Below are 15,295 nucleotides of genomic sequence, written 5' to 3'. Positions count from 1 at the left end.
ATGAGTGATTGCCTGAAGCAGCAGTCACCAACCGGTGGTCAAAAGACCACTGGTGGTCCATGAGGTCCGAAAGGTTGGCGACCCCTGGCCTGGAGTGAGGGATGGGGCAGGAAGAAAGGATTACAAAAGGGTGCCAGGAAACAAATGATAAATATGTTCAGTATTTTGATTGAGAGAATGGTTTCACAGGTATACATAGGCCAAACTTACCAAACTGTACTCTCTATGTATTATTGGTGTATGATAATTATGCCTCAATAAAGTTGTTTAGAAAAATTATAGGTGGTTTTAATAAGTACTCTTGGTATAGTGGATAAGACAGAAACTAAACAAGAGTGGTTGGAGAGTGTGAAATGAAATGTAGATTGCATTTATAGACTATTTTATAATTTGGGCTTTTAAAAGAATCATATAAATTAGACAGTAACAGAAGAACAGAGTTTATAAATACTGGAAAGCCCAGATCATTTTTAAATGGTAAGAGATGGAGGAGTTAAAGATTCAAGACAGAAGAATAAATAATAATTAAAAGACCCTGAGAAGGAAGGAGGTATAAAATTTAGAACAGAGGTGACAGTATTAGTCTTCGACAAGAAGAGAAAAGCTCTGTTGGAGTAAATAATAGGATGATAAGAAGAGGATGGAATTAAAAAAAGGGGAGCATGTAAATTTGGTGTAAGAAATATGAGGATATGGTGAACACACGATACAATATACAGATGATATATTATATAATTGTACACCTGAAACCTGTAGAATTGTATTAACCAATGTCATCCCAATAAATTCAATAAAAATTTTTTTAAAAGTAATGAGGCCCTAACCGGTTTGGCTCAGTGGATAGAGCATCGGCCTGCGGACTGAAGGGTCCCAGGTTCGATTCTGGTCAAGGGCATGTGCCTTAGTTGCGGGCACATCCCCAGCAGGGGGCGTGCAGGAGGCAGCTGATCAATGTTTCTCTCTCATTGATGTTTCTATCTTTCTATCCCTCTCCCTTCCTCTCTGTAAAAAATCAATAAAATATATTTTTTAAAAATAAAATAAAAAAATAAAAAGTAATGAGGATAATAGATTTATTTTCTCTATGATATGATAAGAAATGATCATTTGCTGAGGTTATGTATTGATATAGCTGAGGATTTCAAAGATTTGAGGAATATAAAAGAAAGTATAAAACAGTCATTATAAAATTTGGGAAAATGAACTTTCCAGATAAGCACAATAATAAGATTGCTGGGCTCTGTTCAGGTAGCTAATCAATAATTTTTAATGATCTCTGCCAAGTTAGTTCATCTCCCAACATCATTCAGCTGCTCAATAAAGATTTACAGGGAAAGGACTTTGTCCAGTGGGTGTGATTAAAAACACACACACAAAGTGCCCTGGCCAGTGTGGCTCAGTTGGTTGGAATGTCATCCTCTGTACATTGAAAGGTCGTGGGTTCGATTCCTGGTCAAGGGCACATACCTGAGTTGCAGGTTCCATCCCTGGCCCCCGTCGGGCTGCATGCAGGAGGCAACCAATATGTGTCTCTCTCACATAGATTTCTCTCTCTCTCTCTCTCTCTCTCTCTCTCTCTCTCTCTCTCTCTCTCTCTTCCTCTCTCCCTCCCTCCCTCTCTCCTTTCCACTCTCTAAAATCAATGGAAAAATATCCTTGGGTGAGGATTAACCAAAAACACACACATACATACACATACACACACACACACACACACACACACACAGTGAGATAAAGACATTCCAGGTATTTGCAAGAGTATAATAATAGACAATCGATTCTACACTGGGTAAAAAAGAAGATTAGCCCTAACTGGTTTGGCTCAGTGGATAGAGTGTTGGCCTGCAGACTGAAGGGTCCCAGGTTCGATTCTGGTCAAGGGCATGTACCTTGGCTGCGGGCATATCCCCAGTAGGGGGTGTTCAGGAGGCAGCTGACCGATGTTTCTCTCTCATCAATGTTTCTAACTCTCTATCCCTCTCCCTTCCTCTCTGTAAAAAAATCAATAAAATATATTTTTTTAAAAAAAAGAGATTAAATGAGAAAACAATAAAAGTCAATAAATTAGAGTTCTGGGTAAGGCAGAACCTTACAATACAGATATTTGCACAAGTGAGATAGACAGATGAAAGATTGTTGTTGGAGAATAAAAAGTCTGAATTAGTGCTTAGAAACAAGAATTTTGCTGATGGTAACATTTAGGGCATGATCATGATGACGGTGAATGGGATGTAGAGAAAATATCTGCCTGCTGTAGCCTTTTTTTTTTCTTAGTCCCCACCTAAGGATATGTTTTTATTGATTTGAGAGAGAGAGAAAGAGAAAGAGAGAGAAGAAAACATTGATGGGAGAGAAAAACATCAATGGGTTGTCTATGTGCCCTGACCATGGATTGAACCTGCAAACTTTTGGCATATGGGACGACAGTTCCAACAAACGGAGCCACCCAGCCAGGGCTCTGCTTGCTGTATCTTACAAAACATGTTAATTTGATGTAAATTACCCCCGTGGTCTTTAAATCTGCCAATCTAATCCATTCGATTACAACCCTGTCTAAACTCAGCAAGTATCAATATCCAACCACCCCTCCAGATTTGCTAAAAAGTAAGGAAGTCCACAGGAGAGATGATGCTTTATCTCAGGAGTCAATGAAAATTTCTCTATAAAGGGCCAGATAGTGTATATATTTTAGACACTGCAGGCCATGTAGTCTCTGTCACAACTACTCAACGTTGCCATAGTAGTAAAGAAGTGACCAATCTATAAATGAAAGAGCATGCTCAATAAAAGCTTATTTACACACACTGAAATCTGAATTTCATGTAATATTTATATGTCATAAAATATTATTCTTTTTACTCTTTTTTCCAACAATTTAGAATGCAGAAACCATTCTTAGCTCACAGGCCATACAAAAACAAGAGGTGGGCCAGATTTGGCCTCCCAGTTATAGTTTGCTGACTCCAGCTTTAACTGAAAAGGTAAATCTTAATAAAACAATATAAATACAGTTGATCCATGAACAATGCAGGAGTGGGGGTAGGTAATCCCACTCCTGTGCAGTTGAAAATTTGTAAATTTTGACTCCCCAAAAACTAACTTGTCCCTAGGTAAATACGGAAGGAACCCACGCAGATACCAGAATCTGCAGATGCTCAAATCCCCGATATAAAATGGCATAGATACATGCATACATGCATACATGAAAACCCACCTGTGGACTGAAAACATTACAGGTATTTATTGAAAAAAATCTGTGGCTCAGATGGTTGAGCGTTGACCTATGAACCAGGAGTTCACAGTTCAATTCCGGGTCAGGGCATATGCCCGGGTTGCAGGAGGCAGCCAATCAATGATTCTCTCTCATCATTGATGTTTCTTTCTATCTCTCCCTCTCTCTTCTTCTCTGAAATCAGTAAAATAATATATTTTTTTAAAAATAGAAAAATTGGTATATAAGTGGACCTGTGCAGTTCAAACCCATGCTGTTCAAAGGTCAACTGTATAACATACTATTACTTTAACATAAATAATATTTTTACAGTAATGAGTTTCAAATAACTGCTTCATCTTTATTTCTATAATTTATACATATTGGTATTTAGAATTACAGTACCTTTTCTCTGATACCACTTTTAACTTGCTCATCTTGAGTTACTTCATTTCACCATTGCAGATAATCTAAAATTTAAAAAAAGTTAATTAAATATAATTCTGTTTTCTATACATTAGCTTTCACAACAGCCATACAGCTGAAGGTTTTTATTATGGGAAACACAAGATAACACTGGAAATCAAAGGAGAGTACTTGAGTTCTATGTGCTTCCGGCAAGTCACTTCAATGCACAATATGTGATTATTACCCAAAATCAACCAGTAACACAGTACCAAAATCCTGGAGCTATAAGAATGCAAAAACCTAACCTAACACAATTTACAATCTAGTGTTCACATTTCTTTTGAGATAAAATTATCCTTCCTGCTCTAATACTCTTCCTTAAAATACTCAAACCAACAATAGCATCCTGAGATTAGTGTACTTATTGTCCACCATTCACATAAGTACTCAAATACTGCAGAAATGTATGATTATTTCTACATGAGAATACTTTTACATTAATAACAAATTGTTCAGAGTAAAAACCTGTAACATCTTATTTAATGCATTTCATGCATATTTTCCTTCAAGCAGTACAGGTTTTATCTTTACGAAGTTCATACTATACATTTTAAAACATTAAGTCTTGATTCACAAAATTTTGATAATTTTTGGATTATGTATGAAAATCACACGGTCTGTTTTTAAGTTATAAGAAATTTAAAAATTGCTGTTCTTTTTTTCAACTGACTTACTATTTATTTATTTATTTATGTTAATCCTCACCCGAGTACTATATTTTTCCATTGATTTTTAGGGAGGGTTGAAGAGAGAGGGAAAGACAGAGAGAGAAATGTCAGTGTGAGAGAAACACATCAATTGATTGCCTCCTGCACGAGCCCTGACCAGGGCCTAGCTAGGCGGAGGAGGAGCTTGCAACCAAGGTACGTGCCCTTGACCAGAATCAAACCTGGGACCCTTTGATCTGCAGGCCAACACTCTAGCCCCTGAGCCAAACTGGCTAGGGCTCAACTGACTATTTTGTAATGACTACAAAATCAAAGTAACTTTCCCAGTATCCAAGTTAATTAAGACTTCACTGTATATACAAGGGGGGAGGAATCCGATGTATTTTCAAAAGTGCTGTTGTTGCCATAAAAAGTTACTTCTTGTTGAGTGGTATGTTTCTCTCTAAAACTGCGTTAGTAGCATATCTTATGGAGAGTTCACTGTAAATTCTGATTTGCAAAAATTTACATCATTCCTATTCCAACAGTTAAGAAATTATTCAAACTTCCAATTCACAGTAAGGTAGTAATTTAACCACAGGCATTTCTCTCCTCTCCCTCGCAGGACTAGAGTAGACAGTAAAGTCCACAGTGACAGAAAGGAAAACTATGAGGAAGGAGGGTACTCTGTCCAGAAGAACTCAGGAAACTCGTAACTAGGGGAACTGGGAAATACCAAGAACAGCAGAGGAATAGGCTGCTAAACAGCTAACTAAAACTTTACAATTGCACATAACTTTTTACCTCCTCAATACCATGTTCAACATGTCTGGCAAATAATCTTCACCAAAGAAATGGACAACCTCAAAGAAATCTGCCTTCTGAGACTTTAGATTTCCTCAGGAAAAAGGCCGATTCTCGTCCTCATTATCTCAGGGCTAACCCAGTGTGTCCCTGACGGCGCTTTTTATTCTTGAGGCCTGAGACCAGAGCGCCTCCGAGTAAACGAAGGCCCTTCTTGCTGCTGTGAAAGTGTGTGTTCATTGCAAGTTTGGGGTAATAGAAGGAGAGGCACCTAGAAACAGAAGTGCTGCATTTCACCAAGCTTGTGGTTTTGCCAACCAAAGGTGACAAAGCAAGAAATAGGCAAAGAAGTTGAGAAGGTATGCGAGGGAGTATATAATAACTGACCGTGGAATTTAGGTACATTCTACTCATTCCTCTTCGTTGGATCATTTTCATCACCATAAAATCATGCTGTTGTTGTTTTTGTGCCTTTGGTGGGGGAGGGTGGGGGACTCTCTTGCTCTCAGTTCCCCAGTTCAGCTACTGTCCCATTTTTTCCCTTCTGAAAGCAGTTGTTTATATATATTGTCAACAAGTCCTCTCTTCCCATTCCCTCTTAAACACATTCCAGTCCAGTTTTCCACACACCACCCCATCAACACTGCTCTTGTCAGCAACCAATGATCTCATTTACTGTTACCAAATCCAACTGTCAATTCTCAGGCTTCATCTTACTGGTTCTATCAGCAGCACTTAATATAGCTGATCACTCCCTCTTCTTGGAAATACTTTCTTCAATTGGACATACTCTGTTTTCTGTCTACCCTCCCGCCACTCCTTCTAAGCCTCTTTTCCTGAAATGCCCCAACGCTCAGTTCTCTCTTGTCCTTTTCTACCTCAGGTCTCTTGGTGATCTCATTCAGTCTACTCAACCACTTCCACTTAGATCTCTCATATCACAAACTCAAGATATCCACAACTGATCTCCTGACCTTCCCTTCCCTTTCAAGGGTGTTCTAACCTCAGCTTTTCCCAAGGATAGTTAAAGACAATTCTCTGCCTCCAAGTATGTGACCCAAAACCTTAACTTCCTCCTTAGCTCCTGTCTTACACCCCACATCCAATACACCAAGAAGCCCTGATAAGCCCTGGCCAGGTAGCTCAATTGGTTAGAGCATCGTCCTGTTATGCCAAGGTTGCAGGTTCTAGCCCCAGTCAGGGCACATAAAAGAAACAATGAATGAATGCATAAATAAGTGGAACAACAAGTTTCTCTCTCTCCCCCACCCCTCAAAAAAATATCCATTAAAAAACAAAAGTCCTGATAATTCTACTTTTAAAATATAGAATCTGATCACTTTTACCACGTCTACTTCTATGACCAAGCCACTGTCCTAGTCTCTCTTCTGCCTCTGGCCCCCTAGAGTCTGTTTATTCTCAACACAACATCCTGCCTGACCCTTTTAAAACCTTGGGGAAAAGAAAGAGAAGAAAACAAAAAACAAAACCAAGAAATATACCCAGTTGCCCCATTTCTAATGCTTTGCTATTGGTGCAAACTTTCTAAAATGTGGACTGACTATATTACAAGGAAACTATACTGTGAAATTTTGTGATTGTCTCATTTGGTTATTTATTATGCCCTTATGTTTTACATTGTAACATTTTATTTACAAATATGCTTGATAATCAAATGTGTCCATTTTTAAGGATGAGGTACAAGAGAAGGGCCAGTGGACAATTTTGCGAGTCGTTTCACTAAATTAGTGCAACAAAAGACACACACAAAACCCCAGCTTGAGAACGAAAACCACTTATCAATGGGTTTACACACAGGCTGGTAATTCAAGTTGGCCCATTCCATTCTGTGTTGTCTCTGAAAACAACTTTACAAGTATTGCAACAAAGGTTCCAGCAATATTCAAAGGACATTTAACTACAAATTATAGTCATTTCACAAGTTAAAGGTATTACTGGAATCTCAAACATAATAAAGCTTTTATTTTTAAAAAATTATATACAATGAAAAGGCTGATGTACCAATATGAAGAGTAGCAGAACTTACTAGAAAAGGGAAAGCCATCCCATTGCTGAGAAACTAATGAGATCAGAATGTAAAATTATGCCAAGTAAAATGCTTATATGAGATGCAGTAGGAGAAATGTTTAAAGTTCTACAGCATATTAACTGTAAGGTAAGTCAACATATTGACATGTCACATGATGTAAAATACTTATGTAATAAACAGAAAAATATGGGGGTTTTTTTCTATGCAGATTGATGAATCCAGAGTTTGTAAACTATAATATATATATAAGATTATACTCTATATATATTATGCATTCATAATTATAAAATTTGAGAATAGTAAAATCAAGAAAACTTTTTTGCTACAGAGTGCTTGCTGCCCAAAGTTAACAAAAAACAGGGTATTTAATGTTTTGATCTATCTGCAAACTAAAGATGTGTTTTAGAAGCACTATGTTGGCATCTGAATTGATAATATCCCATCATAGCTGGCTCTATGTGAAGATTTGCTACTCTTATTAAAAAATTAAAATTAAAAATACCTGACTTCACAACACAGTATTTTCACAGAGAGCTAAGTGTCAAAAGCTCTGGGAGATGACATTTTTTAAAGTTCTACCTAAGGCTATAAAAATGATTAACTTTATTAAACAGAAATCTGTACACTGAATAATGTTTAAAGAACTACAAGGAAACCTGGACAAAGAGCACAGAAAACTCCTGCCACACGCAGAAATCCAGTGGCTTAGCAAATGAAGAGTTCCCAACAGGTGTCAGCTGAAAGGTGAATTGCGGGAGTACTTTCACAAGTAGGTCAGAGGATCAAGAGCAGCTACTGAAGCTAGTCACCTTAGCAAACACTTATCACATGAAACAACTGGACAACTCTCTGCGAGACCTTAGAGAAAATATTTTTACTTCAAGTGACAAGATTCTTGGCAGGGGGAAATCATGTGACAAAAGGAAACCATAAAATGATTGCTACTTGGGCTTGAGTGTGAAAAAGGATCTCTGGACCTTGAGGAGGAAGAATCTTATGTGCCACTTTCTGACTAGACCCTCAAGATGAGATTTACTGATCTGCCCCTTAAAAAATTCTGGATTTCTATGAAAGAGTAGTGGCCTGCAAATCACAATAAAGAAATGAACATTTTGGCTACAAGTTTTCAACTTTTTATGTAAGAAACTTTTTAGTTGTTTATCGAGATCAAGGAGAAAATCACCTCATGTCAGTTGAAAATGAAATCTGTGAATGGTTATTTCAAGTTCAACAAAAGAAAGCAAACAATTTTCATATGAAAGACACAAACTTCATTATTTAGTTTTAGTTTTAAAAAATAATTGTCTTGTATAAAGTCTTTTCATAAAAGGTCAAGTAATCAACACACATATATATATAATAATTTGAAACTTCTGGAACTATATTTGAGCCTCATCATGACAATCAGTTAAAAAAAAGTTTTTTTTTCAAATTCTTATATAAATTCTGTCTTAGGCTATATTTTTATTCATTTTTTTTAGTAGCTTTGTTATTTAGCATTCTCAATAATTTACATATTGTAAATACATTAATACAAATCAGCTTACAAGTGGTACTGGCCAATAGACAACAGATGAATGCAACAGAACTGAAAGTCTAGAAATAAACACATATATCTATGGCAAGTGACTTTGGCAAGGGTGCCGAGTCCAATAACAAAAGAACAGACTTTTCTTTGCTGAGGTAAAGGGGAATAGGTACTCATTATTTAATGGAAATTATAGAGTGTCTGGGGTAATGAACATTTTTGGAAATAGTGATTATGGTTGCACAACATTGTGAATATAATTAATGCCACTGAATTATAACCTTACAATGGTTTAAATGGTGTTATTGTGGCCAAATATATTTTACCACAATAAAAAATTACCAAAAAAATTAACTTGAAATATTTATTTAAATTAAGTCTATCAGGCCTATTTTTAAAAAAACTGAAGCCATTTATTTAACAGTAACTTAATATCTCTACCATATGAGTCTTTAAAACTCATGAAAATGTTCCAACTGGCATGGCTCAGTGGTTTAGCATCAATCTATCAAACAGGAGGTCACAGTTCAATTCCAGGTCAGGGCACATGCCCAGGTAGAGAGTTCAATCCCCAGTAGGGGGAATGCAGGAGGCAGCCAATCAATGATTCTCTCTCATCATTGATGTTTCTATCTCTGAAATATATGTGTGTGTGTGTGTGTGTGTGTGTGTGTGTATTTGTCCAATGCTTAAAAAAAAAAAACATGAAAATGAGCTTAGTTTCCAGAATGGTAAACTAAATTAATTACTTGTTTTTCAAATAAGGTTAAAGTCTTTTTTGTTTGCTTTAAATAAATATAAATAAAACTACTCTTGCACATACCATATACACAGGCCATATTTTATTAGTACCTTGTATAGTAAAAATTTGTGGTAAGACTCCTAGGCCTACTTGAATAAAATAAAAAATAAAGTGGGAAATTTAAGAAAAGGAAAATCTATTTTTTCTATCTGCATTACTAATTCACATCAGAGTTTACATTCTTTGTGGGCTGGATATCCACACAAAAGAATAGACTAATAAGATGGCCAAAATAATTAGATGCACAGAAAATATATCATCCTCTGTCAATAAAGCATTAGCAGTCATTACTGAAGCACTGTATTATAAGACCTAATTATTTTCAAGTGCTGCCCTGACAATCCTGAGCTTCACAGGGCCCCCAAAGCCTAATGAGAGTTCTCCCACTCTTTCCACATGTGCCCCTTCCAGTGGGAATGGCTCCTCGCCCAGCCCGTTCCACCATCAGCCAAACCAGTTGTACTTGATTCAATCCAAAACCTAACTAGTTTCAGTCCCCTGCCAGCTCTCAGAATTATTCAAACAAACTAATCACAAACTCCCACAGTGAAGGGATGGGAAGGTTACTTCGTCCTTTTGTTACTACAAAGCCTGTCTCCCACAGACCCTGTGGCTGGTTCACTCTATTCCCATGGGATGTGCAGCATCTTCCTCTCCCAGAAAATTGCTGTCAATCTCATCTTACCAGTGTCAGGTAGTACCGATTTCAAACTATTTAGGACAGAAGACCCATACTTCACCAATGGATTACAGGTGATAATAACAATTATTATACCTAAACTTTCTGTTTAAACTATTATCACAAAGTTTATAGATGTTATAACTTTTATGGAGGAGTTCCCTGAGACCTAAGAATTATTTCATGGATCCTCCAGTGTAGAAAGATTGACAAAGGCTAGTCTAGTCTCTTGTAGGCAGGGTTGGTGCAGACCAGATAGGTTGGTCCTGGTCCAGTATAGTTCTATAGCTGATAGGCACAGCAAAAGATTCCTGATCCCCACAGCCTCCTGACCACAGCAGTTTCCTAATTTTAAAACAGGAGTGTGGTTCTCGCAATGAAGATCTAGGAGCAGTTTCACAATTACACAGGAAGCCTTTTAATCATAAAAGAAACAATTACACACATACCCCTTGGTTTCTCAGTTCTCTGCAAAGGTTTGGGGAGTTGTTCCTTCAAGCTCAACCTACAGTCTCTTCCTTTAGATCTCCAAACAATTCTGTAAACCACGTGATACCTGTGCCAGACATTAATTTATTGCCCCTCATCTCCAAATTCACCGTGTGCCTGTTCTGTGAGAATGGATGTATGCCCTCAAAATATTCATTTCTTTGCCAGCTGGCACGATATTAAGCTTTGTCGAAAGAGGACATTGGAAAGACACTGCAGAGGAGAGAATTTTGCTTCTGGTTCCAATTTGCTCACTAGGCTACAGCGGACAGGCTTCTTCAGGACCCACTCCTGCAACAAGGATGGCTTTTCCAGCAGCAAGCTCCTGCAGCACACCCAGCGTCCCCAACAGGAGGTAGCACAGAGACCGGACAGACATCTCCCCATGAACAGCTTTCCCTGGCACCCTAGAAGGTTGATAGCCAGCAAATTCACCACCCACAGCTACTTGCCTTGACCTTGCCCTTTTCCAACAAGGTCTAGACCTCAGATGGAGAGAGAAATCTACTATCTCAGCCCCACTCTATCTCAGTAACTACTCTTTATATCAGCTTTTCCTATATTCCTTAGAGCTATCTTTACTTCTTACTTGTAAAACCCTCATTGCTCCAATCCCAGTATAGTCAATAATTCTTCTTTTTAATGTATATTTTTCTTGATTTCAGAGAGGGAGAAAGAGAGAAACATCAATGATGAGAGGGAATCATTGATTGGCTGCCTCCTGCACGCCCCCCACTGGGAGATCGAGCTTGCAACCCAGGCATGTGCCCTGACCAGGAATCGGATCGTGATCTCATAGTTTGACGCTCAACCACTGATCCACGCTGGCCAGGCTAGTCAATAATCCTATATAATAAAAGGCTAGCCCTAACCAGTTTGGCTCTGTGGATAAAGCGTCGGCCTGCAGACTGAAGGGTCCCAGGTTCGATTCCGGTCAAGGACATGTACCTTGGTTGTGGGCATATCCCCAGTAGAGGGTGTGCAGGAGGCAGCTGATCAATGTTTCTCTCTCATCAATGTTTCTAACCCTCTATCCCTCTCCCTTCCTCTCTGTAAAAAAAATCAATAAAATATATATATTTTTTAAAAAGGCTAATATGCAAATTTCCCCTCAGGAGTTCGACTGACTGGGAGTTCGTCCGCTCGCTATGACGTGTGCTGACCACCAGAGGATGACATGTTATGAAGGAAGGCCCCAGCCAGCAGCCGGGGGAAGGCAGGCCCCAGCCAGCCTGATCACCGGCCAGGCCTAGGAACCCTACCCATGCATGAATTTCATGCACTGGGCCTCTAGTCTATAATATAAAAGCCTAAGCAACAGTTCAACCGGTAGCTATGACACACACTGACCATCAGGGGACAGACACTCCGACCAGTAGGTTAGTTTGCTGCTGGGGTCCGGCAGATCAGGACTGGGCAAGACGAGCCGGACACGCCCTGGAGCCCTCCCGCGTTCCCTCCCCGGCCCCCATCGTGCACTAGAGGGGTCCCTCAGCCTGACCTGTGTCCTCTCGCAATCCAGGATCCCTCAGGGGATGTCGGAGAGCCTCAGGCCAGGCAGAGGGACCCTACCAGTGCACCGGGCCTCTAGTTCTTTATACAAATCTTTTCCTGTTAAATTACAGTGTGGTTTCTATCTTCTGAAAGACCAGACTGATACATCCCAACAATTCCCTAAGCCCTTTGGTATCCTATGGTAAATAAGCCCTTTCTGCTTAAGGTATCTAGAGTAGATTCTGTTCTTTACAACTGAATCTTCACTATTTTCTTTTTCAATAAAGAAATGTTTGAGGGTTGAGGAATCACACAATATCCTCAGAGATTAGATAAATCTCTGACTCTTTTTTTTAAATTAGGAAATGAACCCTACCTGGTCTGGCTTGGTGGTTAGAGCAGCAACCCGTTGGACTGAAGGGTCACAAGTTCAATTCCAGTTGAGAGCACATAACTCAGTAGCAGGCTTGATCCTGGGTCCTGGTCAGGGAGCATGAGGGAGGCAACCAATTAAATGTGTCTCTCTCACATCAATGTTTCTCTCTCCCTGTCTCTTCCCCTCCCTTCCACTCTCTCTAAAAATGAATGAAAAAAATATCCTCGGGTGAAGATTAACAAAAAACAAGTAAATAAAATAAAATAAAATTAGGAAGTGATACTAATCACGCATAGCCAGGATTAAGATGGCTACTGAGGATTATAGTCCTAGGTTAGTCTATTAAATACTTTAATTGTAATATGAATTCCATCTTAGACTATTATCATCCCTGCTATGCCTAGCTACTATTTAAAATTTAGTCTACAATAAGGTAACACTTCACACCCACTAAAGTGGCTATAATAAATAGTAAACAATTAAGATAACAAATATTAGCAAGAATGTGAAGAAATGGGAAACCCCATACATTGCTGAAGGGGATGTAAAATGGCAGATAAAATGGAAGTAGTCTAGCAGTGCCTTAAAAGGCTAAACATAAAGTATCCAAATGACTCAGATAGTCCATTTCTAGGTACAACCCCAAAAAATGAAAACCTATATCCACACAAAAACTTATACACAAATGTTCACAGCAGCATTATTCACAGTAACCAAAAAGTGGAACCCAAATGCCCATCAATGGATAAATGGATAAGTAAAATGTGATATAGCCACATAATGGAATATTATTCAGTAATCAAAAGAAACAAAGTACTAATATTTGCTACCTAGATTAAACTTGAAAATATTATGTTAAATGGGAAAAGCCAGCCACAAAAGACCACAACATTATATAATTCCATGTATATAAAATACCCAGAATAAGTAAACCTATAGAGACAGATTACTAGTTACCTGGGACTAAGGGAGATAGGGATTAGGGTGGGAGGAGAAGGTAAAGGGGTGTAGAGTTTCTTTTTGAGGTAATAAAAATGTTATAAAACTGACTGTGATAATGTTGCACAACTCTGTAAATATACTAAAAGCCACGGAATTGCATACTTTAAATGGGAAAATTGTATGGTGAGTTATATCTCAACAAAGCTCTTTAAAAAAGAAAACAAGCTTAGTCTCTGCAGGAACTTTCATAATTCAATCATTTCTAAATTAGGATTAGGGACTTACGTCCTCTGTACCTCAATGCCTACTTCCCATGACAAAATACTATGTACTTTTGCACAAAAGCAAAACTACCGACCCACCTGTGTCTTTGGGAAATGTATTCTGAGTTAATTATCCGACAGAAGTTTTTTTGTTTGTTTGTTTGTTTTTAAATATATATTTTATTGATTTCAGAGAGGAAGGGAGAGAGAGATAGAAACATCAATGATGAGAGAGAATCATTGATTGGCTGCCTCCTGCATGCCCCCTACTGGGGACCGAGCCCACAACCCACACATATGCCCTTGATTGGAATCGAACTTGGGACCATTTAGTCCCCAGGCCGATGTTCTATCCACTGAGCTGCCGGAAGCCGGTCCATCCTTGCTGCTTGACACAGTCCCTGCAGGGAAGAAACATCTGCAGAACATATGTTTCAAGGGACCTGGCGTATATGGCATACTGTTCTTACTATGTTTGCTCCCCTTCCTGGCACTATGTGTTTTAACCAAGGTCACCTCTCTGAGAAAGGTAGTTTCCCCAGGTAGGGAATTCCCCCTGAAGTTAGGGAGGGAATAAAACCCCTTAACTAAGTGCCAGGCGGGTAGTTAATCACTTTAACTATGAACAATCAGGCTTAAGCTACATAATCTTTACTCCCTGGAATGGAGGTAAGAAACGCCCTAACGTTTGGAATAGAAATTGATAGGATTAAAATCTACTGGTATGAATACAGATGTAACGAGACAGTAAAACACAGAACCTGGAAAAAAGCGGTTTGGTTATTCGTTGGGGTGGTCTGTGCTCTTAGCTCCTGGGTTGCGGCTCTTGTTTAGGCAGCGGGAGCGGCATCACGGACTAAGAAGCGGCCTAAGACTTCGACTTCGGAGTTGAGTGAAAGAAAATGGCCCGAACCAAGCAGACTGCTCGCAAATCCGCAGGTGGGAAAGCGCCCCGCAAACAGCTGGCCACTAAAGCTGCCAGGAAAAGCGGCCCCTCTACCGGCGGGGTGAAGAAGCCCCATCGCTACAGGCCCGGGACCGTCTCGCTTAGAGAAATCCGCCGTTACCAGAAATCCACCGAGCTTCTGATCCGCAAGCTGCCTTTCCAGAGGTTGGTGAGGGAGATCGCCCAGGATTTCAGAACCGACCTGAGGTTCCAGAGCGCAGCCATCGGTGCGCTGCAGGAGGCTAGCGAGGCGTACCTGGTGGGTCTATTTGAAGATACCAATCTGTGTGCCATCCACGCTAAGAGAGTCACCATCATGCCCAAAGACATCCAGCTGGCTCGCCGGATTCGGGGAGAGCGAGCCTAAGGGAAGGCATTTTTCACCGTGTTATGCAGTAAATTCTGTAAAATACTTGGGCTTAATTTGACTTTTTTGGTAATAAAGTGTTTACAATATGTTGCATTTGTACTGAAGTCATTCCATCTTTCAGTTGGGATGAATGCGAAAAGTGACTGTTCACAGACCTCAGTGATGTGAGCCCTTGCTCAGGAGTGACAAGTTGCTAATATGCAGAAGGGATGGGTGATATTTCTTG

The 15,295-nt window shown here is 39.3% G+C and overlaps 2 protein-coding genes across 2 annotated transcripts in view; one reads left to right on the top strand and one right to left on the bottom strand.

Annotated features, from left to right (window-relative positions):
• AGTPBP1 (ATP/GTP binding protein 1) overlaps positions 1-5,678 on the bottom strand; it is an 83,535-nt gene extending 77,857 nt beyond the window's left edge. Inside the window, exons 1-2 of the mRNA XM_014465443.2 lie at positions 5,518-5,678; positions 3,617-3,681 (exon numbers count right to left, since the gene is read on the bottom strand). Coding sequence (XP_014320929.1) covers positions 3,617-3,648 — 32 coding nt within the window. The 5' untranslated portion in view covers positions 3,649-3,681; positions 5,518-5,678. The remainder of the gene's footprint in view (positions 1-3,616; positions 3,682-5,517) is intronic.
• Positions 5,679-14,559: 8,881 nt separating this feature from the next.
• LOC102426207 (histone H3.3-like) lies at positions 14,560-15,066 on the top strand. Its single transcript, XM_006099995.3, has one exon. It carries the CDS (start codon positions 14,656-14,658, stop codon positions 15,064-15,066), a length of 411 nt encoding a protein of 136 aa, XP_006100057.1. The 5' UTR covers positions 14,560-14,655.
• The last annotated feature ends 229 nt before the right edge of the window (positions 15,067-15,295 follow it).

This window comes from Myotis lucifugus, unplaced genomic scaffold (assembly GCF_000147115.1).
Source record: "Myotis lucifugus unplaced genomic scaffold, Myoluc2.0 scaffold_295, whole genome shotgun sequence".
NCBI lineage: Eukaryota > Metazoa > Chordata > Mammalia > Chiroptera > Vespertilionidae > Myotis > Myotis lucifugus.
The sequence above is the reverse complement of the archived record's forward strand: the minus strand, read 5'-3'. Positions and strand labels throughout refer to the sequence as shown.